At 36.0% G+C, this 27,136-nt stretch overlaps 1 protein-coding gene across 7 annotated transcripts in view; it reads right to left on the bottom strand.

Moving 5' to 3' along the window:
• Positions 1-27,136, bottom strand: part of NEXN (nexilin F-actin binding protein) — a 43,463-nt gene that overhangs the window by 5,777 nt on the left and 10,550 nt on the right. For 2 of the 7 annotated variants that reach the window (XM_075999519.1, XM_075999521.1), the window contains exons 2-10: positions 17,610-17,688; positions 15,224-15,415; positions 14,944-15,022; positions 14,704-14,852; positions 10,000-10,041; positions 8,556-8,753; positions 8,289-8,465; positions 5,039-5,227; positions 1,254-1,451 (exon numbers count right to left, since the gene is read on the bottom strand). In XM_075999519.1, the coding sequence (XP_075855634.1) occupies positions 1,254-1,451; positions 5,039-5,227; positions 8,289-8,465; positions 8,556-8,753; positions 10,000-10,041; positions 14,704-14,852; positions 14,944-15,022; positions 15,224-15,415; positions 17,610-17,636 (1,251 nt within the window). In that variant the 5' untranslated portion in view covers positions 17,637-17,688. Of the gene's footprint in view, positions 1-1,253; positions 1,452-5,038; positions 5,228-8,288; positions 8,466-8,555; positions 8,754-9,999; positions 10,042-14,703; positions 14,853-14,943; positions 15,023-15,223; positions 15,416-17,609; positions 17,689-23,123; positions 23,229-27,136 lie in introns of all 7 variants that reach the window. The other 5 variants (XM_075999531.1, XM_075999528.1, XM_075999516.1 and 2 more) reach the window with 4 other exon arrangements.

The following is a 27,136-nucleotide window of genomic DNA, read 5'->3' as shown; positions in this document are numbered from 1 at the left end:
AGTTCTTAGAAGTTTGTAAGAGGACCCCACCAAGTCACCTACCAGTCTGAGGCTGGGACAGTTGCTGCTTACTTTGCCCCAAGTCATCGGGCTGAGTGCTGGACCCTAACCCTTTCAGTGCACATGGCCTTGTCCCCTGCAAGGCAGGAGTAAAGACAGGTCCTTTATTTTTTTTTTTTTTTTTGAGACAGAGTCTTGCTCTGTCACCCCAGTGAGAGTGCAGTGGTATCATCATAGCTCACCACAACCTCAAACTCCTGGGCTAAGGATTTTTCCTGCCGCAACTTCCTAAGTAGATGGGACTACAGGTATGGGTTACCATGCCCAGCTAATTTTTTTTTCTATTTTTAGTAAAAACAGTCTCCCTGTTGCTCAGGCTGGCCTTGAACTCCTGACTTCAAGCAGTCCTGCCCCTCAGCCTCCCAGAGTGCTAGGATTACAGGGATAGGCCACCACGCTTCTTTCCCCCTCTCTTCCGCTGTCCATGCCCGGGCATCGTGGCACATGCCAATAGTCAGTCCCTTCTACTCTGGGGGCTGAGGCAGGATTGCTTGAGCCCAGAAGTTTGAGGTTGCAGTGAGCTGTGATGCACCACTACACTCTACCCAGGGTGACAGAGTGAGACCCTATCTCAAAGGAAAAGAAAAAGACTTGCCAAACTGATGAGCCTATTAGCATCTGTGATACTCCTGTAGTTTGATCTTATTTTGATTAAATTTATCAGTTTCTTTGTTTCAAGGAAAATCAGTATAAATGGGTATATTAAGTACTCTAGAACAACAGTTCTCAATCATGGTGTACTCACATAATTCTGAGGTAAATTGGAATAAATATATACTTAAGGAACTACAGTAATATCACAGTCACTTGCAAACCTATATATTTTTTTAAACTAGCAAGGGAGGAATAGAGAGTTATATAGTACACTAGAAAGTACACATAACTGCAGAAGCCTGTACCAAGTAAGCACCTCAGGAGTATGCTGAGTATCATTTACGTGAATAATAATTATAAGGTTATTATAAGATAATATACTTAGCTTAATAAATACAAATATAAATAGATAGGTTTTTTTGTTGTTGTTTTTTTAGAGACAGGGTCTTGCTCTGTCATCCAGGCTGGAGTGGTGCATGGCTCACTGCAGCCTTGAGCTCCTGGGTTCAGGTGATCTCATGCTTCAGCCTCCTGAGTAGCTGGGACTATATAGGTGTGGCCCACTGTGCCCAGGTGATAGCTATTACTTAAAATCTTACCTCTCCCATTTCTTGTCTCAGTTGTTCAAACTCCTGTTTCTCCATTTCTAGTTTATGCTTCCGTTCCTCCTCTGTTCGTCGTTTTTCTTCTTCCATTTTTTGTTTTAATAATTCTTCAAAATTAATTTCCAGTTTTCCCGGTGTAAGAGATTCTTGAGAAATTGTTTTATACATCTCTGGGGAGTCATCATCTACTACCTATTTAAAGTAATTTTTTAAATCACTCTTTCTGAAATTATACATACTAGAAAGGGAATATTTCTTGAAGAAACTGGGATATCTTGAATAAAAATGTTTCACATTGAACTATAAACCAGGAGACATAAATTAATAATAAACAAGGGAGGAATTACTAGAAAATGTAAGACTGAAGTATTTTGTGGTTTTGGAGGAAATGGTAACTATTCTCCATTCCAGTGAACACAAAGAAATACTTTGACTTTATACTGTAATTTGAATTAGACATTAACATTTTCTAATATTGAGAACATTTTTAATCAAATTAAAGTGAATCTCCATTCTGATAATTAAAATAGAACATTTCAGTTAAATCCTGGTCTTGTCTGAATGAATGAGATAACCCATACGATCTCTTCATAATCAAGTAAAAATCACTCTTAGTACTATGATTTTATGTATTTGCTGTCAGGCTAACTATCAAGAAATAATAATAGTTAACACTTAGAGCTGCCAAGTATAGTTATATGTACTTTACATGTATTAATTTATTTAATCCTCTAACCCTATGAAGTAGATATTAATATCCTCATTTTACAGATGAAACTGAGGCACTGCCAAGTAACTTGTCAACACAAATACTATGTGGCAAATTATCTGCCATTTAGCTGTAACCTTGGGCAAGTTACCTAGCCTGAGTCTGGGTTTCCTTATCTGTGACAACTTTCATAGGGTTGTCATAAGGATTAAAGAAAGTTTAGAAACACTTGGCAGTGTCTCTAACACCATGGTAAGCTGTCAAAAGGTAGTCCTATCCTTACATTATCATCCCTTATATATAAGCAATCCCTAAACTGCAAATAGAAACTTTCTGATTTTTTTTTTTTTTTTTTTTTAGACAGAGTCTCACTTTGTTGCCCAGGCTAGAGTGAGTGCCCTGGCGTTAGCCTAGCTCACAGCAACCTCAAACTCCTGGGCTCAAGCGATTCTCCTGCCTCAGCCTCCCGAGTAGCTGGGACTACAGGCATGTGCCACCATACCCGGCTAATTTTTTATATATATATATATATATATATATATATATATATCAGTTGGCCAATTAATTTGTTTCTATTTATAGTGGAGACGGGGTCTTGCTCTTGCTCAGGCTGGTTTCGAACTCCTGACCTTGAGCAATCCTCCTGCCCCGGCCTCCCAGAGTGCTAGGATTACAGGCGTGAGCCACCGCGCCTGGCCAAACTTTCTGATTTTTAAGTTGTTGACAGCAAATACATTTGACCATGAAAAACAATTTTCTAATTCTGTTTTTCTGTCCACTGAAAGTATATACATAAACCTCAGGTCTGAACTGTGACTCTGTGATTGAAAAGGACCTAGGGGAATGAGAGAAGCAAGGGGTAATTATTCATTGGCTCCAACTTTTTTTTTTTTTTTTTTTTAAAGCCAGTCAAATTTAGCAGTGGGGGGTTGAATACCAACTTTAGTGGCTCCAACTTTTATCAAGACTTTAAACCCACACTTTACTACAGAACTAGTTTAACTCAGAAACAACATTTAAACCGTTTTGCAATCCAAAGATTGCCAAAAATTTTAAATTTTATTATATGAGTTAACTGAGCTATAGTGTGAAATTACAATACTTGGTCCTGGATAAGAAAACAGTATAAATGAAGAAGTTTTTCTCTCTTGTCTGGATAGAGAAATTTCTCTAGGAAACTTGGTTTTGGCTTAACACAGTTTTTTTCCCCTGCACTTTTTCCATTAGTGAATCACAGTAAAGAGCAATTTTGGCCTAAAATCTGCCCCCGGGACTAGGTCTCCTGATCTTCACAGCTACTTCTCTTCTACCACTTCTGAACCTACTTATTTTCTAAAAAATAAGTCCATTCACAATGTCTGTAGGGTTTCTATGTAGAAACCATTGGTGAATCAGGGATTTCCTAATACATGCAAGATAGTTTCACTATCACATACTCCATAAATATTGGAGGTCTCTTATACTAGGTATCCTACCACATGCTTGGTGAAAATGGTCTTGGCCTCACCAAGTGAGAAAGACAGCCATGAGAGTTAACAATATAGCATTAGTGCTATACTAGGGGAGTACTAAATGCTGTAAGAATTCATAGGATGTATTTATTATCAGGAAAGGCTTTCAGAGTAAACAGAAGGTTATGAATAGAAGATAGCAGAGCATAGGTAAAGGAGAAAGGGACACATTTCAGACAGTATTTATGAAGGCGGAGAGATTCTCACTTCAAAGAAATAGAAACAAATTTAATATATCTGGAACAAAGCAGATTAAGGGGAATGATCAAGAAATGAAACTGAAGTAATATACTATGGCAAGATTATTGAAGAAATTTGTTTTAAAAGTTTTTGGATTGGCCGGGCGCGGTGGCTCACGCCTATAATCCTAGCACTCTGGGAGGCAGAGCGGGCAGATTGCTCAAGGTCAGGAGTTCGAAACCAGCCTGAGCAAGAGGGAGATCCCGTCTCTACTATAAATAGAAACAAATTAATTGGCCAACTAATATATATAGAAAAAATTAGCCAGGTATGGTGGTTCATGCCTGTAATCCTAGCACATTGGGAGGTTGAGGTGGGAGGATCACTTGAGGCCGGGAGTTTGAGACCAGCTTGGGCAACATAGTGAGACCCCTGTCTCTACAAAAAAAAAAAAAAAAGGCAGGTACAATGGCAGATGCCGGTAGTCTCAGCTACTCAGGAGGCTGAGATAGGAGGATGGCTTGAGCCCAGGACTTTGAGGTTGCACTGAATTATGATGATGCCACTGCACTTCGGCCCAGGCGACGGAGTGAGACTCTATGTCAAAAAAAAAAAAAAGTTTCGAGAAGGGGATGCAGTATTCATATGTCAAATTGCTTAAAAATAGTTGGCAAGGAAGGGATGGGTATATACACACATAATGGGTGCAGTGCGCATCGTATGGGAGATGGACACACTGGAAGCTCTGATTCGGGTGGGGCAAGGTCAATATACATAACCTAAACATTTGTACCCCTGTAATATGCTGAAATTTAAAAAATTAAAAAAAATTAAACTAATATGGGAAGTACAGTTATAACTTTGTGATGATTAAGTTAGATATCAATATTTAGGAGTGATAGGTGAGCATTTTAGAGAGTTAAGTAATTGTGATTAAATGACTGGTCATTTAATATATACTGGATATGATAAAAATTTAAAAGAAAGAAAGGAAGGAAGAACAAGGTAAAGAGGGAATGTAGGAAGAGAGGGGAGGAGACAATGGAGAGGAAGAAAGGATAAGTGAGGGGAGAGAACTCCCTGCTTCTTCTTAGGCATTCAGTTCTGGAAAACATGCCTTCCCAGAGAAGGAAGATAATAGTCAATCCTTTATGCCAGGCACAGCAATTTAATCACGACCTTCTCAACGCTAAATTGGAGCAAATACCTTCAACCAGCTGGTGTTATTATTCCATAGGAGACTTTAAAATCGATTTGCCACTCCTACACTTGGCACAGATTCTAGGAATAATAGGGTGTTCTCCAAAGCCTAATAATTTCTATTAACATACTCTAAAAGCTAAATTCTAGTGGCAATCTCCAGTTAGGTTCTGTCTTACCATGCTTCTCCTTGCTTCAGCAAATGCCTTCTTTTCTTCCTCTATTCTCCTTCTGGCTTCTTCCTCTGCTTTCCTTTTTTCATCTTCTCTCCTTTGCCTTTCTATTTCTTCAAAACTGAGTTTGAGTCTACCTGGGCGGTATACTTTTAAAATTTTTTCTGTGTCTTGGTTTTCTTCCTCTTCATTTACCTAACCAAAGAAACACTTCATTATTGAGAATTGAGATTCATCAAAGACAGAAATGAATTAGCAATCAAAAGACTCAGAGAAGTGTTTCAATGCCCTTAATATACTGTGTGTGTGTGTGTGTGTGTGTGTGTGTGTGACAGAACAAGACTCTGTCACCCAGGCTAGAGTGCAGTGGTGTCATTATAACTCAACTACAACCTCAGATTTCTGGGCTCTCCTGCCTCAACCTCCCAAAGTGGTAGGATTACAGGCATAAGCCACCTTGCTCTAGCTTTTTTTTTTTTTTTTTGAGACAGAGTCTCACTTTGTTGTCCAGGCTAGAGTGAGTGCCATGGCGTCAGCCTAGCTCATGGCAACCTCAAACTCCTGGACTCAAGCAATCCTGTTGCCTCAGCCTCCCGAGTAGCTGGGACTACAGGCATGCCCCACCATGCTCGGCTAATTTTTTCTATATATATTAGTTGGCCAATTAGTTTCTCTCTATTTATAGTAGAGACGGGGTTTCACTCTTGCTCAGGCTGGTTTCAAACTCCTGACCTCCAGCAATCCACCCGCCTTGGCCTCCCAGAGTGCTAGGATTACAGGCGTGAGCCACCGCGCCCGGGCCTTGCTCTAGCTTTTAGTGAAGTATATAATGGGTAGGGCCAGGAGTTTGAGACCAGCTCTGAGCAAAAGCAAGACCCTCTCTCTAAAAAAAAAAAGAAGAAAGAAAGAAAAGAAAAATTAGCCAGGCATTGTGGTAGGTTGGCCACCTATAGTCCCAGCGGCTCAGAAGGCTGAGGCAGGACAATTTGCTTGAGCCCAGGAGTTTGAGGTTGCTCTAGCCAGAGCCATAGAGCAAGACCCTTTCTCCAAAATAAATAAATATTTTTTAAGAACATTAACTCTCCCAGAACAAAGATAAAGTTTGTGTGTGTACTTAAACTAAGTTCAAGTATATCTACACAGAGTCTCATTTGGTACCAAAACAAAGTTTTCATTTTGTAATTTTCATGGATTTTTTTTTTTTACTGTGGTGTTTTTCCTTATACTAATCAGATAAAAGATTATTATCTAGAATTATTTTTATATAAAATCCAAATTTTATGATTTTATAATTATAGTTTTATTAAATTAAAATATTAATTGAAAATTATTTTTAATTAACAATATTTCTTTGTTTTTTGTTTTTAAAGCTCAGACAAGCAGTTGGATAAATTAACAATATTTCTATTTCTTTATTAAGTTGACCACCAGTAATATCTAAAATGTGTAGGTATTATGTAACTATAATTACCCAAAAGTAATAACATTTTTAAGTAAAATGTTATTTTATTAGAAAATTAACATTTTTGAGATATAATTCTTAGAACATCATTAATGAAAGCTGATCAAGAAGTTCTCAGCACCTAAGTGGACACACAGGTACTACGGTAATAGGGTATTGGGCAGGGGGGAGGGGGGGGCCGGGTATATACATACATAATGAGTGAGATGTGCACCATCTGGGGGATGGTCATGCTGGAAACTCAGACTTGTGGGGGGAGGGGGGAAAGGGCATTTATTGAAACCTTAAAATCTGTACCCCCATAATATGCCGAAAAAAAAAAGAAACAGAAGTTAAAAAAAAAAAAGTTCTGGTAACTTAAAAAATTATAAATGTTGTGTCCGGGTGCCATGGCTCCTGCCTGTAATCCCAGCACTTTGGAGGCCTGAGGTGGGAGGATTGCTTGAGGCCAGGAGCTTACCAGCCTGGGCAAGTAAGACCCTGTCTCTAAAAAAGATTTAAAAAATTAGCTGGTGTGGTGGCATGAGCCTGTAGTCCCAGCTACTCAGGAGGCCGAGGCGGGAGGATCATTTGAGCTCAGGAGTTGGAGACCAGCCTCAGCAAGAGACCCTGTCTCTACTAAAAATAGAAAAATTAGCCAGGCATGGTGGTGTGTGCCTGTAATCCCAGCTACAGGAGGCTGAGGCAGGAGAATAGCTTGAGCCCAGGACTTTGAGGTTGCTGTGAGCTAGGCTGACACCATGGTACTCTAGCCCAGGGGACAGAGTGAGACTCCATCTCAAAAAAAAAAAGTTTGAGGTTCCACTGAGCTATGAATGGGCCACTGCACTCCAACCTGGGCAACAGAGCCAGACCCTGTCTTTAAAAAAAAAAAAAAAAAAAGGCCGGGCGTGGTGACTCACGCCTGTAATCCTAGCACTCTGGGAGGCTGAGGCAGGTGGATTGCTTGAGGTCAGGAGTTTGAAACCAGCCTGAGCAAGAGCGAGACCCAGTCTCTACTATAAATAGAAACAAACTAATTGGCCAACTAACATTTAGAAAAAATTAGCCGGGCATGGTGGTGCATGCCTGTAGTCCCAGCTACTCGGGAGGCTGAGGCAACAGGATTGCTTGAGCCCAGGAGTTTGAGGTTGCTGTGAGCTAGGCTGATGCCATGGCACGCACTCTAGCTTGGGCAACAAAGCGAGACTTTGTCTCAAAAAAAAAGACAAAAAAAAAAAAAAAAGCATAGAGAGATTAAATAACTTGTCCATGATTACATAGTTAATAAATGGTTGATAACTGAATCTAGGTAGTCTGGCTCCCAAATCCATGCTGTTAACCACTATGCTACATATAAATATATATACAAACATACATCCACATACACTCACACACCCACCCCTTATAGAGCAAACTGCATATTTGAATCATAATAAATTGTTATTTTGATATATTCAAATATTTTAAAACTACTAAAACCAAGTACATTTATAATTAGACTTAAAAATGTCTCACCCCCATGTCATTAAATACATTTCAAGCTGAACTTACAGATGAAGAGAAACCAGATTCACTGAGTAATTATTTTGCTAATTTATATATTAATAAAAATTTATAAAAATAAAAATTTAAAGCATCTTGGGTAAAATGCTCCAAAATGGAAACAAACAATACAGATGCATTTTATATATGAAATATATACACAATTTCAAAATCAGGCCCTTTTATATATAAAATCTTTTTGAATTTATATTATCTAAAGCCAGCTACCTTCCCTATTATGCAATGTAAGGTTTCAGTGTAAGTATTTACCATTTGCCGCCTTGCTTCTTCAAAAGCACGCTTCTCTTCTTCTAAACGTTGTCTTGCTTCCTCTTCAGCTTGCTTCTTTCGGTTTTCTTGTCTTTGTCGCTCCAATTCTTCAAAAGTTAGTTTCAGTTTTCCAGGAGAAAGTGATTCTTTTTTTGCCTCACTTTCCATTTCATCATCCTAAGAAACATTATTAAAACGCATCTTTTAGTCATAAAGAGAAATGTTAATTAACTTAACTGCTTTGACTTGTTCCTTAAAAAAAATTACCATGACCAATGAAAGACACTTTGCTTCTTTGAGAGATCGTAGTTGTTCTTCATATCTTATTCTTTTATCTTCTTCATGCTTGATCCTGTCTTTCTCTTCTCGTTCTTTTTCTAGATCCTCAAAATTCTTTTTCATTTTTCCAGATGCTTTGTATGATTTGACAGGTACTACTGTTATAAGTAGTGAATCATCTCCTTCCTATTTTATAAAATAGATAATTAGCATGTTTCTTCTTAATCAAAATTTAAATTTCATGGGACTTTACCTCCATCATTGGTGAATTCCATTACATTGCCATCCATGTTATCATGAAGAACAAAAAAGTATCTTTTTACAGATTACTATTAAATATCTCCTCTAAATTCATTGTACATTATGAGTTAATCTTATTGAAATTCATTGCTGACAAGATTCAAGAAGCATTCTATTTCCCAGAAGATGGAGTTAATACAGCTGTTCAGATAAGAAAACTGCGGTGACATTGCCTGAATTTAGTTATCCATGCACTAATCCCAGAAAAGGTGCATGTGAGTGTAAGCTAGATCAATTTGATGGTGGATAGATTCAGTTTAAACACAGACAAAAGTTTCTCCATATGATTTTTCTCTGCATGTAATCTTTTAAGTACTTAAACTAATACTTAGTGAGGAAAATACCACAGTATTTCCAAGTGATTTATTAAACATTTATATTATAGATAAAACTCTTTGGCATTTGATCCTATTAAAATATTTTTAATTTATTTTTTAATTCATTTTAATACATTTAATCTGTTACATAATCTATTGTTGCCTCTATTACATAATCTATTGTTGCCTCTAACTTTTCTCAAAATTAAGGACAAGAGTTATAAAATATAACATATGCCCCTAAAAGTTGCTCCCAATTTATGTGGCTGTAGTTTTAGGAACACCATCAAATTGTTTGATTGATTTTTAACTTATTCTGTTAGATTAAAAGAGATGTCTAAAATTTTTGTGGTTGTTGAAGATTCCTGCATGGTAATAGATACTGCACTCTATACATAGTATGTGAAAACCAAAACACAAACTCTCAGGAACTCTGAGGAAAGAAAACAAATGATGAGAAGAAAACTGCCTTTTAAAAATGTTAGCTTTCAACAATCTCAACTGTTAGTAACACAGTTCAAGAAATATATATAGTCTTGGCAGAGTATCCCAAACTGAGACTAAAGAGATTTGTCTTTCTAATCTAACTATGAAAGCAAAAACATACTTTTCTTTAAAAACACTAAGGTATAGTGTTTGTAAGTGCAAAAGTATGATCTTGCTTTGAGAAACATACATCTGTCTTTTTGTTGTTATCGCTATATTTATAATAAAAAGAGTAAAATAAAAGCCCTTTTTATATTTTCTTAGATTAAAAGAATGTGTGAATCAGATAATTTTAGGTGAATGTTTCATTAAAGGAAATGTCTGTTTACCTCTGATGCTGATTCAGTTCCCGTATTGTTTATGTCCTCAATCTATTGAATGAGAATTTCATATCATTACATTACATCAGATTTCTGCTTTTTGCTTTTAAACATACAAATGAAAAGTAATTTTGTTGTGACTTATAGTAAATTTTCAAATTTATAATTTTTGAAATGTTTTATGTTGTTCCAAATTAGGCAAATGTATCCTTTTAAATGGAGGTTAAGCCTTACAGTAGTTGTTGCATATTGATACATACCAATATCCAGGAAATAACATATTAAGAAAAAATTAAGATAAAGCCTACCTTAATAAATCTGGAAATTGAATAATGGACCAAACTCTTATGACCAGGCTGTGAGCTTATAAGCAGCAATTATTAATTTAATTAGCAATTTAAACTGAGACACACAGAAACATTTCTCCATTCTCTGTCCCTGCCCCGGCAAAAGGAAAACTTATCATTAACAATCAAAAAATTGTCATTATTACATTTTAAAACATAAATATATGGCAAAAATATGACTTATACAATAACAAAGTGTGGTAAAAGATGAAGCTAGTTTAGAAGGAAAAATAATTCTGGTAGTCATAATGGTTTCTCTATATTTTGATCAGATCTAAGTAGGAAAGAGCTTCATTTAAAAAATGAGAGCTCAGGCCGGGCGCGGTGGCTCACGCCTGTAATCCTAGCTCTCTGGGAGGCCGAGGCGGGCGGATTGCTCAAGGTCAGGAGTTCAAAACCAGCCTGAGCAAGAGCGAGACCCCGTCTCTACTATAAATAGAAACAAATTAATTGGCCAACTGATATGTATATAAAAAATTAGCCGGGCATGGTGGCGCATGCCTGTAGTCCCAGCTACTCGGGAGGCTGAGGCAGAAGGATCGCTCGAGCCCAGGAGTGTGAGGTTGCTGTGAGCTAGGCTGACGCCACGGCACTCACTCTAGCCTGGACAACAAAGCGAGACTCTGTCTCAAAAAAAAAAAAAAAAAAAAAATGAGAGCTCAATTTGGCCATTACTAGTAAAAAACCACCATTAGGTTAGCTTGAGGGAAGGCTAATGTACTGTTCTTAAACAACTGAGATTTGAGAGATGATAGGTGGTTTAAATAAAGCAATGTCTGAGATCTCAGGAAAAGAAAACATAAGCAATGGGAAAATGGGAACCGTTAGAAAGTAAGAATTCAGATTGTTGATTGATTAAGATACCCAATTTCTTTCCTTTTTTTTTTTTTTTTTCTTTTTAAGACAAGATCTCACTCTATCACCCAGGCTAGAGTGCAGTGGCATGATCAGAGCTCACTGTAGCCTTGAACTCCACGGCTCAAGTGATCCTCCAAACTCAGTCTCCCAAGTAGCTAGGACAATAGGCATGTACCACCATGCCTGGCTAATTTATTGATTTATTTTTATTTTTTGTAGAGATAGGGTCTTGCTCTGTTTCCCAAACTAGTCTCCAATTCCTGGCCTCAAGCAATCCTCCTGCCTTGGCCTCCCGAAGTGCTAGGATTACAGGTATGAGCTACCAGGCCCAGCCTAAGAGCCTAAGGTGCCCAATTTCTTAAAAAACAAATTATTCTGAATAGTTTATTAAAAATAAATCTATTTTACAATGGTTTATTTTTAAAAGTTTTATTCAGAATAACTTTGTACACTACAAAATAATTTATTTTGTTCAGAATAATTTTGTTACAGACTTACTTGTTAATATTGATTCCCTATGTAAATGGTGAAGGTTTTATTGAATGATGTATTATACTAAGAAAATTTTAATGGATCTATAATAAAATCATTACAAAATTACTTCCCCCAGCATTGTTTCTTGGCCTTTTGGCTAAGATCAAGTGTAGTACAAAATGACTTACCTTTAAAAGAATACTGACAACTCCTCTACAAGTCATTTTAATTTCTCAATAAAATGATCTAGGATATATGGTAAGAAGCCAGACATTAAGAATATAGGAAATAAAAATACTAAATTTCTTGATCCCAACTTTTTCTTACTGCTACAACCTTCTCAGATCTTTATTAGCTTATAGTAAAATAATAAAGTATATTTGAAGATTTTTTTTTTTTTGCTTGCTTCTTGGCTCATTTTAAGCTCTCACCCAAACAACAAAAGATAGAATACTTTTTCTTCCCCCAACAAAAAAGGATGAAAATTAATTTGTCTAAGTGGCCATGGTGTCAGTATATTAATAGAGAATAGATAATCAGAAGTTCAGTTATACTATTGATTTTGAGAAGCTATCAATGAAGAGCTACTTCTCAACTATTTCTTTTGCTTTATGGAAAGGAAACTGCTTTTGCTCCTTCCCAAATCAACTTCCTTTTCTCCCCTCTTTTTTCAACATCCCCACTAATAACTTCTCTTTTTCTAAGTTGATAGACTTTAACTTTGCCCATCAGGGTATCTTCAAAGATAACCAGATAATACCAAATCAAGGTTCTTCCCCAAATTTTATTGGCATTTGAGTCTAATATCCAGTACACAAAGTATATCCATTTTTAATACATTTACTCCCACACTAGAAAAATTTTTTTTTTCCTTTTGGGGCCACGGTGTTTTATTACTAAAATAGAATAATAACTTTGAAAACAAAACAATCCTTTCTAACTTAATGAAAAATTTGTTATTTCTTATTGTTTTCTGTGTGTGAGTTATATGCAACTTGAAAAATAGTTCACATGACTCCCAAGGTGAAGAGACATGTGAGTTACATATGCTTCACAAGACCCCAGGCTCAAAAACTATCATGAGTTAAATACAACTTATATGGCAATTAATGTGTTAATTCATTATAAGATCCTAGAATCTCAGAATCTTGGATGTCAATAAGACTCCCCCTGACTCAGGAATCCCTTTTATAGCATTCTTGCTTATGGATTTGTAGAAGAAGCTTTAGCAAAAAAACATTAAGACTCTTTGAGCTGGACATAGTGGCTCACACCTGTAATCCCAGCACTTTGGGAGGCCAAGGCAAGAGGATCACTTGAGGCCAAGAGTTCAAGACCAGCCTGGGCCAGACACAGCAAGACCCTGTCTCTACAAAAAAATTTAAAAAAAGAAAAATTAGGCATGGTGGCACATGCCAATAGTCCCAGTTGCTTGGGAGGCTGAGGCAGGAGGATTGCCTGAACTCAGGAATTAGAAGCTACAGTGAGCTATGATGGCACTACTGCACTCCATCTAGCCTAGGTAACAGAGAGATCCTATCTCTAAAAACAAAAACAAAAAGACTCTTCTTGACTACCTATACCATATTCCTTATATTTAAAGATACATTAAATTACATTATATTTGAGTGGAAGATATACTTAATTGCATTTTAAAATTAGACTTTACATATTTACAAGATAAAATTACTATTAATAATTTACTTTGCTCTGCCTTCATATTCTTTTTTTTTTTTTTTTTTAAATTTGTAACCAAAAACATTTGTATGCCTTCATATTCTTAAATAATTTAATAGGCAAAAAATTTCATTAACCAAGGTTCTACTGCACCCTGCCACATAGCAAGTATTTAGAGTTACTAAAAACGTAGTCCATTTTCATAATCATGTTGTGTTTCTGTCTCTGTCTGAGAATCCTATGCCTTTACCATACTCTAACTCACCACTTCAACACACACACAGGTTTTCTTTGAGAAACCACTGCCTGCCTATTCCATTATTGGGGATGTAGTGAGTCTTAAGTCTAGGAAATAATCAGTGCTGAAAAAGGACACAAGATTTAAAAGAAGACTAACCCCATGTACATGCTCAATGTTTTCTGCCAAACACCATATATTTTAATTATATATTTTATTATTATTTTATTTCCTAATTTTATAATTTATGATATAATTACAAATATAATTACATATCTAGATATTTTATATTTATAATATATAATTTATAATAATTCTCCTATATTAAAATTTTAGTCCCTTGTGAAATTTTATTACAAAATTAATGCTAAAGACAAAAAAAAAGGAAAAAAAGAAAAAATTAATGCTAATCTTTAATGACCGGAAGTGGCAGTAGTAAAGTATATAGCATCCTTTCTTCAGATAAAGAAGTACAAAAGGAATAAAATATAGGAAATTCTCATTCTTTTTTTATACGTCAGCAAGTATATGTCATCATTTGCCACCATACTAGTGGCTATTTGTGTCATAAAGTGGTCATTTGCAAAGCCAGGGTAAATAAATTTCTTTGGCCTGAAAGGATAGCATATGCTTTGCTTTCATTGTCACTTTTCTTTTTAGAAAGATAGTGGAAACTGAAGAGCATAGCAAATAGATTTAAGACACTTAAAGTATTGCTTTAAAAAACCAGCATTTATAAGTATTGCTGTTAAAAGACTAGTATTTTGTTAGGTGCTTGTGAATAGTTTATGTATGAAATTGCCTAACATCTTTGTATAAAATCTGCTAATATGTCAAGAAAAATAAGGAATGTGGACAGTGTGAGGAAATGTGGACAGAATAAGATTATCTATAACAAAATCATGTCAATATTCTGTCTTAAAATAGGCACATTCTGCCCTTACCTTTCTAGGTATCTGACATTAAATATTTTCACTTAAGATCCTGTTTCCAGGTTAGCTGCTATTTAATTGGGTTTATGTTGTATTAAAATAGTTTAATTAGGCAACATACTGATTAGTTTTATTTTGTACAATTAGTTGCACAAACAAATACCAACTTAATATTTGGCGATGATACCTGCTCAGCCCTTTTTGCTAATTCACGCTCAATTTTCCTCTTTTCTAGCATATCCTGCTCAATTCTGCGTTTTCGTTCCTCCTCAGTTCTCTTCCTTTGTTCCTCTTGTCTTTGTTTCTCCATTTCAGCAAATTTACCTTTAACAGTTCCTAAGAATATATAAAAGAAGAATTTGATACTTTGTTATATGTTTCTCTTTTTCTGCAATTTAATTTACAATTTACCCCTCGAGTTTCTTACCTATTAGCTTTGGGACATAAGCCTTTTCTACCTTAGAAGACACTGATTCCTCATCATCAGAAGCAAGCATTTCTTTAATCTAGACAATTAAATAAATTAATATGAGCACATGTCCAAAAATTAGACTAAATCACAGTATATGCAGAGTTTATATTAGCTTATAAATACAGAAAAGTATTTTAATTATAGTTAATATAAAATGTGATTAATGTGAATAATAAAATATAAATAAAAAAATGAAAATGAATAGTTTCACAAGAATAAAGTAAAATAAAATAACCTCCTGCTTTCTCCTGTTCCATTCTCTCTCTCTAATATATTGTTCTTTTCTTCTTTGTTTTTCGTCTCTAGATCTCCTTTGATTTCTTTCTTCCCTGGCTCTCTGCATGGCTTCAAACTTATCCTTTACATCACCCTTGCCAAGTTTTGGCACATAGGTTTTTGGGATAGGTTTAGATGAAGAAAGCAGAATCTTAATTAGAAGAAAATAAAGAGAAGAAAGCTTAAAAAAAGATAAGAAGAAATTAGATAAAGATATATGAGAGCAAACAATGTAAAAAATTTTATTGAAACAGAAAACAGAAATGAGTTTGAAACCTTAATTTGAACCACCACCACCTGATAAGATACTTTCTAAAATCTAACTATGAAAAATAAAATTACAGAAAACATGAGAGTAGAAATTTCATTAACATATAGTAATCAAGTTCCATTTTGTGGGTAGTATTCCACTGAAGCTGAAGACCAGTAAAGTATAAAAATCAAATACTGAATTCTAATTAAAAAACAATCTGTATTGTGTTGCCCTACTTCATTATTAAACATTCAGGACATCACTTTCTTAAAAGGTACCATGTCTAATTTCAGCAAATTTGGTGACGTTGAAAACAAAGCAAAAGTTTTGAGGCTTTAAACTTGAAAGCCTAATTTGCATATTACATACTTGCTGGTTTCTATATCTAATATAAGTAAAAGTGACAGCCAGTCCTTTATTCCCCATTTGTGGTTGAGGTTGCACCATGGTCTGTGTGCACAAGCAGTGATTTATGTTGGTAGTACTGCTGTGCTGCCCAACTATAACTTCCTTAAGCCATGTTAGAAATGTGTAAGAAGACTGTATCATTCCATGTAGGATGTGGATTTTAGGATTTTCCTAAAAGGAAAATTCCCACATGGCAAAAGAGGTTTCCAGAGAAGAAGAATCTGGTAGAAAACTGTAAAACTAGGAAGACAAATTATTTTCATTATTTTGAAAATTAAGCCAAGCTCTAAAAGAAGTTTCAGTAAATAAAACTTCAGTGCCTCAGGCCGGGCACGGTGGCTCACGCCTATAATCCTAGCTCTTTGGGAGGCCAAGGCAGGCGGATTGCCCGAGGTCAGGAGTTCAAAACCAGCCTGAGCAAGAGCAAGACCCCATCTCTATTATAAATAGAAAGAAATTAATTGGCCAACTGATATATATAGAAAAAATTAGCTGGGCATGGTGGCGCATGCCTGTAGTCCCAGCTAATTGGGAGGCTGAGGCAGAAGAATTGCTTGAGCCCAGGAGTTTGAGGTTGCTGTGAACTAGGCTGACGTCATGGCACTCACTCTAGCCTGGACAACAAAGTGAGACTCTGTCTCAAAAAAAAAAAAAAAACTTCAGTGCCTCAGAACATCAAACCCTTTCTCCTACTGAAAATGGCAGATTGTTTTGTAATCTACTATATGTCATTGACCATTTAAGTATTTTTAACTTTATAATTTTGGAGTATCAGCAACTGACCTCTTGTTACTACAACCTCAGTAACTATAGTCAAGAACCAGGAAAATGCTAAGAAAAATCTTATTGCAGCCACTGGAAGAAAGAGCTATGAAGAATCCTCACCTGAGAATTAATTATCTTTTCCCTGTGAATATAGGTCAAATTTGTTGGGTTTTTTTTTAATACTAAAATATTTTTTTAATACTGAAATACTGTTTTTTTAATACTGAAAGAATAATTTCTAAGACTTATCAAGATACTTAAAATTCTACTCAAGATGCTAGCCATCACATTCACTTTACTGTCATTCACAAATCATGCCTCCTAGCTTAGAATTCAAATGAAAATACTGGTCTCAAACCAGCTGGTGAATTGTATCTCTTCTTGTTTTACATCTCAACATTATGTTATTATTATAACATATTATTATGTTAAAGTTATTATGTTATTATTAACATATGTTAATGTTATTATTATAACTTTTTTTTTTTTTTTTTTGAGACAGAGTCTCACTTTGTTGCCCAGGCTAGAGTGAGTGCCATGACGTCAGCCTAGCTCACAGCAACCTCAAGCTCCTGGGCTCAAGCAATCCTCCTGCCTCAGCCTCCCAAGTAGCTGGGACTACATGCCCAGCTAACTTTTTTTCTAGATATATTAGATGGCCAATTAATTTCTTTCTATTTATAGTAGAGACGGGGTCTCGCTCTTGCTCAGGCTGGTTTCGAACTCCTGACCTCGAGCAATCTGCCCGCCTCGGCCTCCTAGAGAGCTAGGATTACAGGCGTGAGCCACCTCGCCCAGCCTATAACATATTATTATGAACTCCTAAATATTACCTTTCCACCAAACAACTGCCCTCTCAGCAATTCTACAGTTAACCCTACATTTCCCTCATTTGCTTTTTTTCACTTTCGAGACTTACCTCAGCTTTTTGGGAAATATCATTCATGTTTGCTCTATGTAGTCTTGAGCTGATTATGAAGTTTTGTATATTTTTGCACCTGAAAAAAAATTTTAATATTGTATAAGAATGCTTAATGACTTTGTTTTTAGTATGTTACATATTTTTATAAATAAAAATAGCAGTTAATTGCCCCTCAAAAATATTGGCATAATCCAAGCAATTAATAATTTGTAATAACCTTTTGTAATAACCTTCAGCTCCTTTTCTCACGATTCATAGTATAGGAAATACAAGGTGCATGGTGTTAAAAGATCCCTGAAAGTTTTTGAACCAGAATAACTTGGTGAATATATCAAGTGTACTTAAAAACAATATGTATTTTGCAATTATTTGCATTATTCTATAAATATCAACTAGATTAAGGTAGTTGATATTAGTTGTTTTGGATTTTCTGTATCTTTACTTTTTTTTTTTTTTTGGCTCGTTCTATCAATCTTTTCTTTTCCTTTTTTTTTTTTTTTTGAGACAGGGTCTTGCTCTGTTACCCTGGCTAGAGTGCAGTGGCACCATAATACCTCACTGCAACCTCAAACTCCTGGGCTCAAATGATCCTCCTGCCTCAGCCTCCCAAGTAGCTGGAACTACAGGCTCACCAAATCTGGCTAATTTTAAAGATTTTTTGTAGAGACAGTCTCACCATGTTGTCCAGGCTGGTATTGAACTATTGGCATTAAAAGATCATCCCATCTCAGCCTCCCAAAATGCTAGGATTACAGGTATGAACCACCACGCCTGGCCTACATGGAATTTTCTATTCTCCTTGTAATTCTGTCATTTTTATTACATGTATAATTAAGTTTATTTAAGTGCATACACATCATGATTGTAATATCTTTCTTGAATTGACCATTGATCAGTATGAAATTTCCCTCTTCTTACCTCATTGTCTTGAACTTATCTGATATTAAAACAGTGACATCAAACTTTCTTAGGTTTATAGTTTGCATGGTCTCTAATTTTCTAGCTATTTACTCTCAGCTTATCTATATTTTTTATATGTGAAGTATATCTCTTGGATACAGCATAAAATTGCACCTTGCTTTTTAAAAGAGATCAATTCTGATAATTTTTCTTTTATTTACAGTGTTTAGTTCATTAACATTTAATGTAATTATTGATGTGAATGGATTTAGGTCTACCATTTTACTATTTTAGGGTTTTTTTGGTGTGTGTGTGTGTGTGTGTGTGGTTCTTTTGTTTGTTTTCTCCTTTGGGATTTTTCTAGCCAAATTTTATTTTCATAGACTTTATTTTTTAGAGCAGTTTAGGTTCATAGCAAAATTGAGTACAAGATACAGAGGTTTCCTATATATTCTCTTCTCCCATGCATGCATAACCTCCCCATTACCAATATCTCCCACCAGGGTGGTACCTTTGTTATAACTGATGAACCTACACTGGCACATCATTATTATGCAGAAACCATAGTTTACATTAGGGTTCACTCCTGATGTTGTACATTCTATGGTTTTGAACAAATGTGTGATGACATGTATCCACCATTATAGTATCATACAGAGTAATTTCACTACTCTAAAAATCTTCCATGTTCCACCTACTCATTCTTCCCTCCCCTAAGCCTGGGCACCACTATTCTTTTTATCATCTCCGTAAGTTTTGCCTTTTCCAGAATGTCAGATAGTTGGAACCATATATACAGCCTTATCATACTGACTTTTTCCACTTGGTAATATGCACTTAAGTTTCCTCCATGTCTTTTTATGGCTTGATGGCTCATTTCTTTTTGTCATTGAATAATATTTCATTGCCTAGATGTACCACAATTTATCCATTCACCTACTGATTGACATATTGGCCGCTTCCAAGTTTTGGCAATTATGAATGATTTGATTGTTTTTTTAAGAGACAGGGTCTTGCTGTTTTGTCTAGGCTGGGTGCAGTGGCCCAATCATAGCTTACTATAACCTCAAATTCCTGGGCTCAAGTGATCCCCCTGCCTCAGTCTCCCCATAGCTGGGACTACAAGCACACACCATCATACCTGACTAGTTTTTTTTATTTTTATTTTTTGTCAAGAGACAGTCTCACTATGTTGCCCAGGCTGGTCTTGAACTCCCAGGCTCAAGCAATCCTCCTGCCTCAGCCTCCCATGTAGCTGAGACTACAGACACGCACCACCATGCCTGGCTAACTTTTCTTACTCTTGCTCAGGCTACGGTAGTATAGAACTCCTGGCCTCAAACAATCCTCCCCCTTTGGCCTCAGAAAGGGCTAGGGTTACAGGCATGATCCACTGCACTCGGCCTTCATATCAATTTTAGAATCAGTTTGTCAATATCCACAAAAGAACTTGCTGGGATTTTGATTCAGATTGCATTGAAATCTGTAGATGGATTTGGGGAAAAATAGTAGATATCTTAATAACATTGAGTCTTCTCATCCATGAATATAGTATCTCCTCCCCTTTGTGTGCATCTCCTATAATTTCTCAGAAATATTTTGTAATTTTCAGTGTGCAGGTCTTCTGCATCTTTTGGTAGATCTATCCCTAAATAATCTCATGTTTGCTGATACTACTGTAAATGGTATTGTTTTTTAGATTTCCATTAATGATTGATTGTTGATAGTACAAGTTGAATATCCCTTACCTGAAATGCTTGGGACCAGGAGTGCTTTGGATCTCAATTCTGGGGGGATTTTGGAATATTTCCATATACATAATGAGCTATCTGTGGGATGGGACCCAAGTCTAAACACAAAATTCACCTATGTTTCATATACATTTGTTTCATAACATAGCCTGAAGGTAATTTTATGTAATATTTTAAATAATTTTTTGCATGAAACAAAGTTTTGACTGCAACCTATCACGAGGTCAGGTGTGGAATTTTCCACTTGTGACATCATGTTGGTATTCAATAAATTTCAGATTTCAGAGTATTTGGATTTTGGATTTTCAGATTAGGGATACTCAACCTGTATATAGAAATACAATTTTTAAATTCTGGTATTACTGTGTTGATAGATGAACAACAACCCTGCTAAAGTAACTTAGTTCTTTTGGATTTTTTGTAGATTCCAGTAGATTCTCTACATACATAGATCACATCATCTGTGAACACAGTTCTACTTTTTCTCTCCAGTGTGGATGCCTTTTACTTCTTCTTCTGGTCTCACTATACTGCTAGAACCTCCAGGACAATGTTAATTGGAAGTGGTAAGAGCAGATACCTTTGCCTTGTTCCTGATTTTAGGAGAAATATGCTCAGTATTTCACCATTAACTAAGATGTTAGCTGTAGATTTTTCTTTGATGCTCTTTATCAGATTGAGTAAATTTGCTGGAGTAACTAGGAGGAATGGATATTGCATTTAATCTAATCCTTTTTCTTTATCTGTTGAGATAATCATATAGTTTTTATTTTTAGTTTATTAAAATGGTAAATTACATTATTATAAATTAATATGGTGAATTAACTGATTTTGAAATGTTAAATCACCTTACATTCCTAGGATAAACCTCAATTGGTCATGATGCATTATCCTTTTATGATATTGCTGGATTTAACTTGATAAAATTTTGTTAAGTTTGTATCTGTGTTTAGGAAGAATATTGGTCTGCAATTATCTTTTCTTGTAATGTCTGCTTTAGGTAACAGAATAATAATGCCTTCATAGAAGGGAAGTATGGGAAGTATTCTCTCTTCTTTAATTTTCTGGAAGAGTTTATGTAGAATTTAGTATTATTTTTTCCTTAAATGTTTGTAAGAACTTCCCAGTGAAGCCATGTGGGGCTGAAGTTTTCTTTGTGGGAAGGAGACAATATGATGGAGTGGGTGGGACATAATTTCATGTAATTATTAACAAGATTCTAGCTTTTTTTTTTTTTTTTTTGAGACAAGGTCCCACTTTGTCACCCAGACTAGAGTGCAGTAGCCTGACCATAGCACACTGCAACCTTGAATTCTTGGACTCAAACAATCCTCCTGCCTCAGCCTCCTAAGTAGCTAGGACTACAGGTGTGCACCACCATGCCCAGTTAATTTTTATTTTTTGTAAAGACAGAATCTCACTATGTTGCCCAGGCTAGTTTCAAACTCCTGGCTTGAAGCGATCCTCCTCCCTCAGCCTTCCAAAGTGCTGGGATTACAGGCATGAGCCACTGCACCTGGCAAGATTAGTGGGTCTGTGGGTGTTTATTATATTATTAAAAATAATTAAATAAAGAAAAGTGTCCATGCATGATGAGCATGTGTCATGAACCAAGGGTTATGAATAATCTAGTTTTATGTGCCTGAGATAAAAATAAAACATAGCTTGAGTCCTATCCTCTTTCCTGAACCATTATATCATTTGGTTACCTATTAAGTATTTCTTCTTGTGTAACCAACAAAGCCTACCCTGCATTCTCATAGCTTCTCAAACCTTACAGTTATTTCTGATTCATTCTTCTTCTATATCTTCTAGATTCAAGATTTATGAATGTGTCTTTCAAACTTTCTTTTACTTCACCATTTCCATGCTTCTATATAATATTATACAAGCCTTTATCACCTCGCACTTGGATTACCACAATTTGGTAATCAGACCTAAATTCCAAATTCCAGATCTGCTGCTTCCTAGTGAGGGTTAGATAAGCTATGTGAAAAATCCTAAAATAACATTAGTAGGAATAACACCTAACATTAGTAGGTATCAATAATTTTGATTAATTTTATTACTCTTGGTGTTTCTCATTAGAATTTACTCAATTCAGTAAAAACTTATATTTCCCTGCCAGTGAGCATATATAACATATTACTTGTGTAATTTTTTTTTTTTAGACAGGGTCTTGCTCTGTTGCCCAGGCTTAGAGTGCAGTGGCGTCATCATAGCTCACTGTAACTCAAACTCCTAGGTTCATATGATCTTCCATCCTCAGTATCCCAAGTAGCTGGGACTACAGGCGTGTGTTACCATGACTGGTTGGTTTTTCTATTTTTTGTAGAGACAAGGGTCTCATTATGTTGCTCAGGTTGATCGAACTCCTGGCCTCAAGCAATCCTCCTGCTTGGGACTCCCAACATGGTAGAATTATAGGCATGAGTCGCACGCCTAGTCTTGTGTAGTTTTTAAAAGAGTAATGCCAAAGGGTATGAGAAAACTTTGAGCAACCTCACACAGGATTGTAGGGACTAATAATTTTAGCTGAATTAGCCAGAGGGAACCTCAAGAAGTCTTTTTTTTTTCCTCCTGGTGAAATGAAAGAAAATTGGGTGGCTTGTTGACAGTGAAGAATTAGCCTGTCAAGAGTAGTCCTGGAAAATAAATGAATCAGCTAGCTCTATTCATTTAATTTTTTAAAATCCTCAAATTATATCTTGACTTAATTATAGATTTAGAAGAAAAATAAGATTGATTTTTAAAATTTGCTATGAATAAAATCACTTAAAATAGTTTTTTAAAATGTCATTTCAATATTCTGAGCTCTCATTTTGAAAGTCAGTGAAAATTTGAACAGCACTAGCCTTACCTTTTTAGGTTAAAATGTAAGTAAATGATCCTTTACTGGCAGTTTGCTCTGTTCTGGCTTTTGTTTGTTTTCTTTCTTAGAGGAATGTTCCAGGATATGTTCTGCCTTTTGAGCATAAAATGTAGCAAAGTAAGTTCATTAGCTTTTTGCATTATAGAATTGCATTTTAAGGTATAGATTACAAACCAATAGGACTTGCATCTCTTAAATATTTTTATGTTAGAGGAGAAAACTTTTAATACATACAGGATTCCTTTATAGTTAATTGAAAAGAAGTGTGACACTGACTTAGTAGATTCTCATGATTATTATTATTCTCATGTAGAGAATAATATCTTAGAGGTTATCTAATAGGATCTGAAGTCTTACATAAATTGTAACAAATGGGAAAAATGAGACTTAATAAAATCAAGTAGTCTGCCCAAGATTACACAACAAATGAATGGTGGACATGGGATGAAAATAGGCAGTCTGACTACAGAGTCTGCACTCTTATCCATTATACTATGGTGATACATGAAAGCAGTACAACTAGGAGGGGAAATACTAGTCAGCTTACACTGTTTTACCTACTGGTGTAGTCAACAGGAGCTTTAATCCAATTATTTTAGACTGACAATACTGAGCAGTAGACATATGTTGGAAGCCAAAAAGCCATGATTGATAGTATTCTCTACATTAAGTGAATTTCTAACCTTTAGCCAGCAATTGGCAATAGAACATGGTATTATTGGGTAAGTGAAAAACAGGTATCTTACCTGACATGACATGTGAACAACAGAATTTTTATTTAATCAAGCTTATTTCTTTTCCCTTTTTTTGAGACAGGATCTCACTCTGTCACCCAGGCTGGAGTACAGTGGCCTCATCATAGCTTATTGCAACCTCAAACTCCTGGGCTTAAGCAATCCTCCTTCCTCAGCTGGAACTACAGGCACATGCCACCATGCCCAGCTAATTTTTCTATTTTTTACTGAGACGGCGTCTTGCTCTTGCTCAGGCTGGTCTCAAACTCCTGGCCTCAAGTAATCCTCCTGCCTCAACCTGTAAGTGCTGTGATTACAGATATGAGCCACCACTGAGTGTATACCATTGTATCCACAGCAACGAGGACATGCCTGGCAGAGAAGAAACGTATAATAATTGTTTGCTCAATAAGTAAGTCTTGCCAGCTTCAAGATGAAGTATCTTACAAACAGTTAAACATTGTCTGGATATAATGCAGGACTATCATGATTATTATTATGAAGGATATAATATAATAAAACATACGGTTTATTACACAAATATTTATTAAGCATCTACCCTGTGCCAGGCACTCTGCTCAGCACTGAATTGCTGAATGGACAGACACTGTCTTTATTCTCATGTTGTTAACAGTCTCTTGGCAAAAACTCTCAACAAAAGCCTAGGAACTGGATTTTTCAATGGTCTAATCTGATTTGCTATCTGTAAACACAGGTAATGCTATAACATCAAGTATACCTGATAGAGAATTGAAAAGCAGTATACAAGATACCACAACTTCCAATTAGATGCCTAAGACCAATGACTTCCATTTTCAGTCCACATTTTGCACCTCTCTTACTCTCTGATATTCATCTGTACAGCTGGTAGACTCAGTGCTGCCTTCCCAGATTGTAGGGGATCTGTTACTGCCCAGTGCTTAGCTCAACTACATTATAATTTAACATAAACCCTAGAGCCATCATGAAAAGTTTTTCAATATGCAGGCAAAAACTGATGAGTCTGAAAACACCCCCTGTTCCCTTGATTCAATTTTTATTCTCTTAATAAACTGTCTTTACTACATTTTAAATCTTTTGTAGAACATTTACAGAAGATTATTAAATTAGTCTTTTGGAAACATATTCTCAATTCCAAATATCATACATTAAATATGTATAGCTTTTTAGACATCAATCACACCTTAATGATGTTGTTTTTTAAAATTCCAAAAATCGCCTGGGCGCAGTGGCTCAAGCCTGTAATCCTAGCTCTCTGGGAGGCCAACGCGGGCAGATTGCTCAAGGTCAGGAGTTCAAAACCAACCTGAGCAAGAGCAAGACCCCATCTCTACTATAGCAGAAAGAAATTAATTGGCCAACTAATATATATAGAAAAAATTAGCCGGGCGTGGTGGTGCATGCCTGTAGTCCCAGCTACTCAGGAGGCTGAGGCAGGAGAATTGCTTGAGCCCAGGAGATTGAGGTTGCTGTGAGCTAGGCTGACGCCACGGCACTCACTCTAGCCTGGGCAACAAAGTGAGACTATGTCTCAAAAAAAAAAAAAAAAAAAATTCCAAAAATCCACTTAATCTTTGTCTCATTTTATCGTCTCTTCCCACTTTCATGCTTACATATATTAATCAATTTCACCTTCCAGTCTATAAACATATGTGGAATTTGCTGCTTTATTTAGCAAAGAGGCCCCAGCTCCTCCTCCAATTTAATGTAATTATGCTGACCAGAAATATTTGTTTCTATTTAGTATTCATATGTATCACTATCATTTTGATAAATAAACTTAAAAAATGAGAAGCTATAAAATTCAAACTATTCACTTTAACAGTTGTCTTTCCTTCAGAATCCTGATAAACATTTTCCAATCATCCAGTATTTTCAAAAGGTACTAGAATCCAACTGTGATGGGGACATAGTTACTTCAGTTACTAAAGGAAAGGTGTTCTAATGTAGTTTCCTCAAAACTCCTAATTGACACATATTATTAATAATACAGTACTGATTATAAGTATGCACTATTATTAATAGTCAAGTTAGATTTTAAAAGTTCCAGAGTAACTTCTAGCCATGATTCTTCTGATTTCTTTTTTTTTCTTTTGATTTATCATCAAGTAGCAGTCCCCTAGGTTCTCAACTACTGCAATCTCTACCTCTCTGTGCTCACTAAAACTCTAGTCTATCACTCTAATTCCGAGGATATTAACTGTACAATATATAGTTATATATTATATACTCCAGAGTTGGAGTATAGTGCATCATAGATCAGAATTAAAATCCTTATCTGCGCTTGATGGGCCTTTTGCAGATTCCCGAAGATTCTCTCGTTTCCCTTGTCTTCTCCCATTCCTTCGACCTTCCACCTAGACATATATATTCAGTAGCCTTTTTCCACCTCCAAGACCTTTCTTAAGTCACTTCTTTACCAACGAAGCGTCTTCCTAAACTAATTATAGCTATCCACTTCACTCTAAAAATGGTTGTATTTTTCTCTTTCAGTCTCAGATCTCTAAATGTTCTTAGGTTCCTAGGTATAGCTGGCATAAACTTACAATTTTTATATTGTTAAACATCTCAAACACATCATTCTAATATATCTTCTTTATTTACCTTTTTATTATGAAAAATTTCAGGGCTCACAAAATTAAAAAGACTAACAATAATGAACCCCATACACCCATCACCAAGTTTCAACAATTAGCTTTTTACACTGTCTTAAAAATACAAAGTCTGTTTCATTTATTTATTTATTTATTTTTTGAGACAGAGTCTCACTCTGTTGCCCAGGCTAGAGTGAGTGCCGTGGCGTCAGCCTAGCTCACAGCAACCTCAAACTCCTGGGCTCAGGTGATCCTCCTGCCTCAGCCTCCCAAGTAGATGGGACTACAGGCATGCACCACCATGCCCGGCTAATTTTTTGTATATATTAGTTGGCCAATTAATTTCTTTCTATTGATAGTAGAGATGGGGGTCTCACTCTTGCTCAGGCTGGTTTGAACTCCTGACCTCGAGCAATCCGCCCACCTCGGCCTCCCAGAGTGCTAGGATTACAAGCGTGAGCCACCGCGCCCGGCCTGTTTCATTTATTTTGTGCAACACCTATTTCAGCCTAACACACACAGCATAAACCCATCTTATAGATGTTTTAACTCATATTCCTGCTGCATCCACCACATCCTCGAGTCTTTGTAGTGCATCCTCCTATCCCCTCAGTATTATGAACAGAATCGCAACCCATAACTCTTTCCTTTTATTCTCCTTTGGGAAGACTTT

The sequence above is a fragment of the Microcebus murinus genome, chromosome 2 (assembly GCF_040939455.1).
Source record: "Microcebus murinus isolate Inina chromosome 2, M.murinus_Inina_mat1.0, whole genome shotgun sequence".
Lineage (NCBI taxonomy): Eukaryota > Metazoa > Chordata > Mammalia > Primates > Cheirogaleidae > Microcebus > Microcebus murinus.
This window is presented reverse-complemented; position numbering and strand designations above follow the sequence as displayed.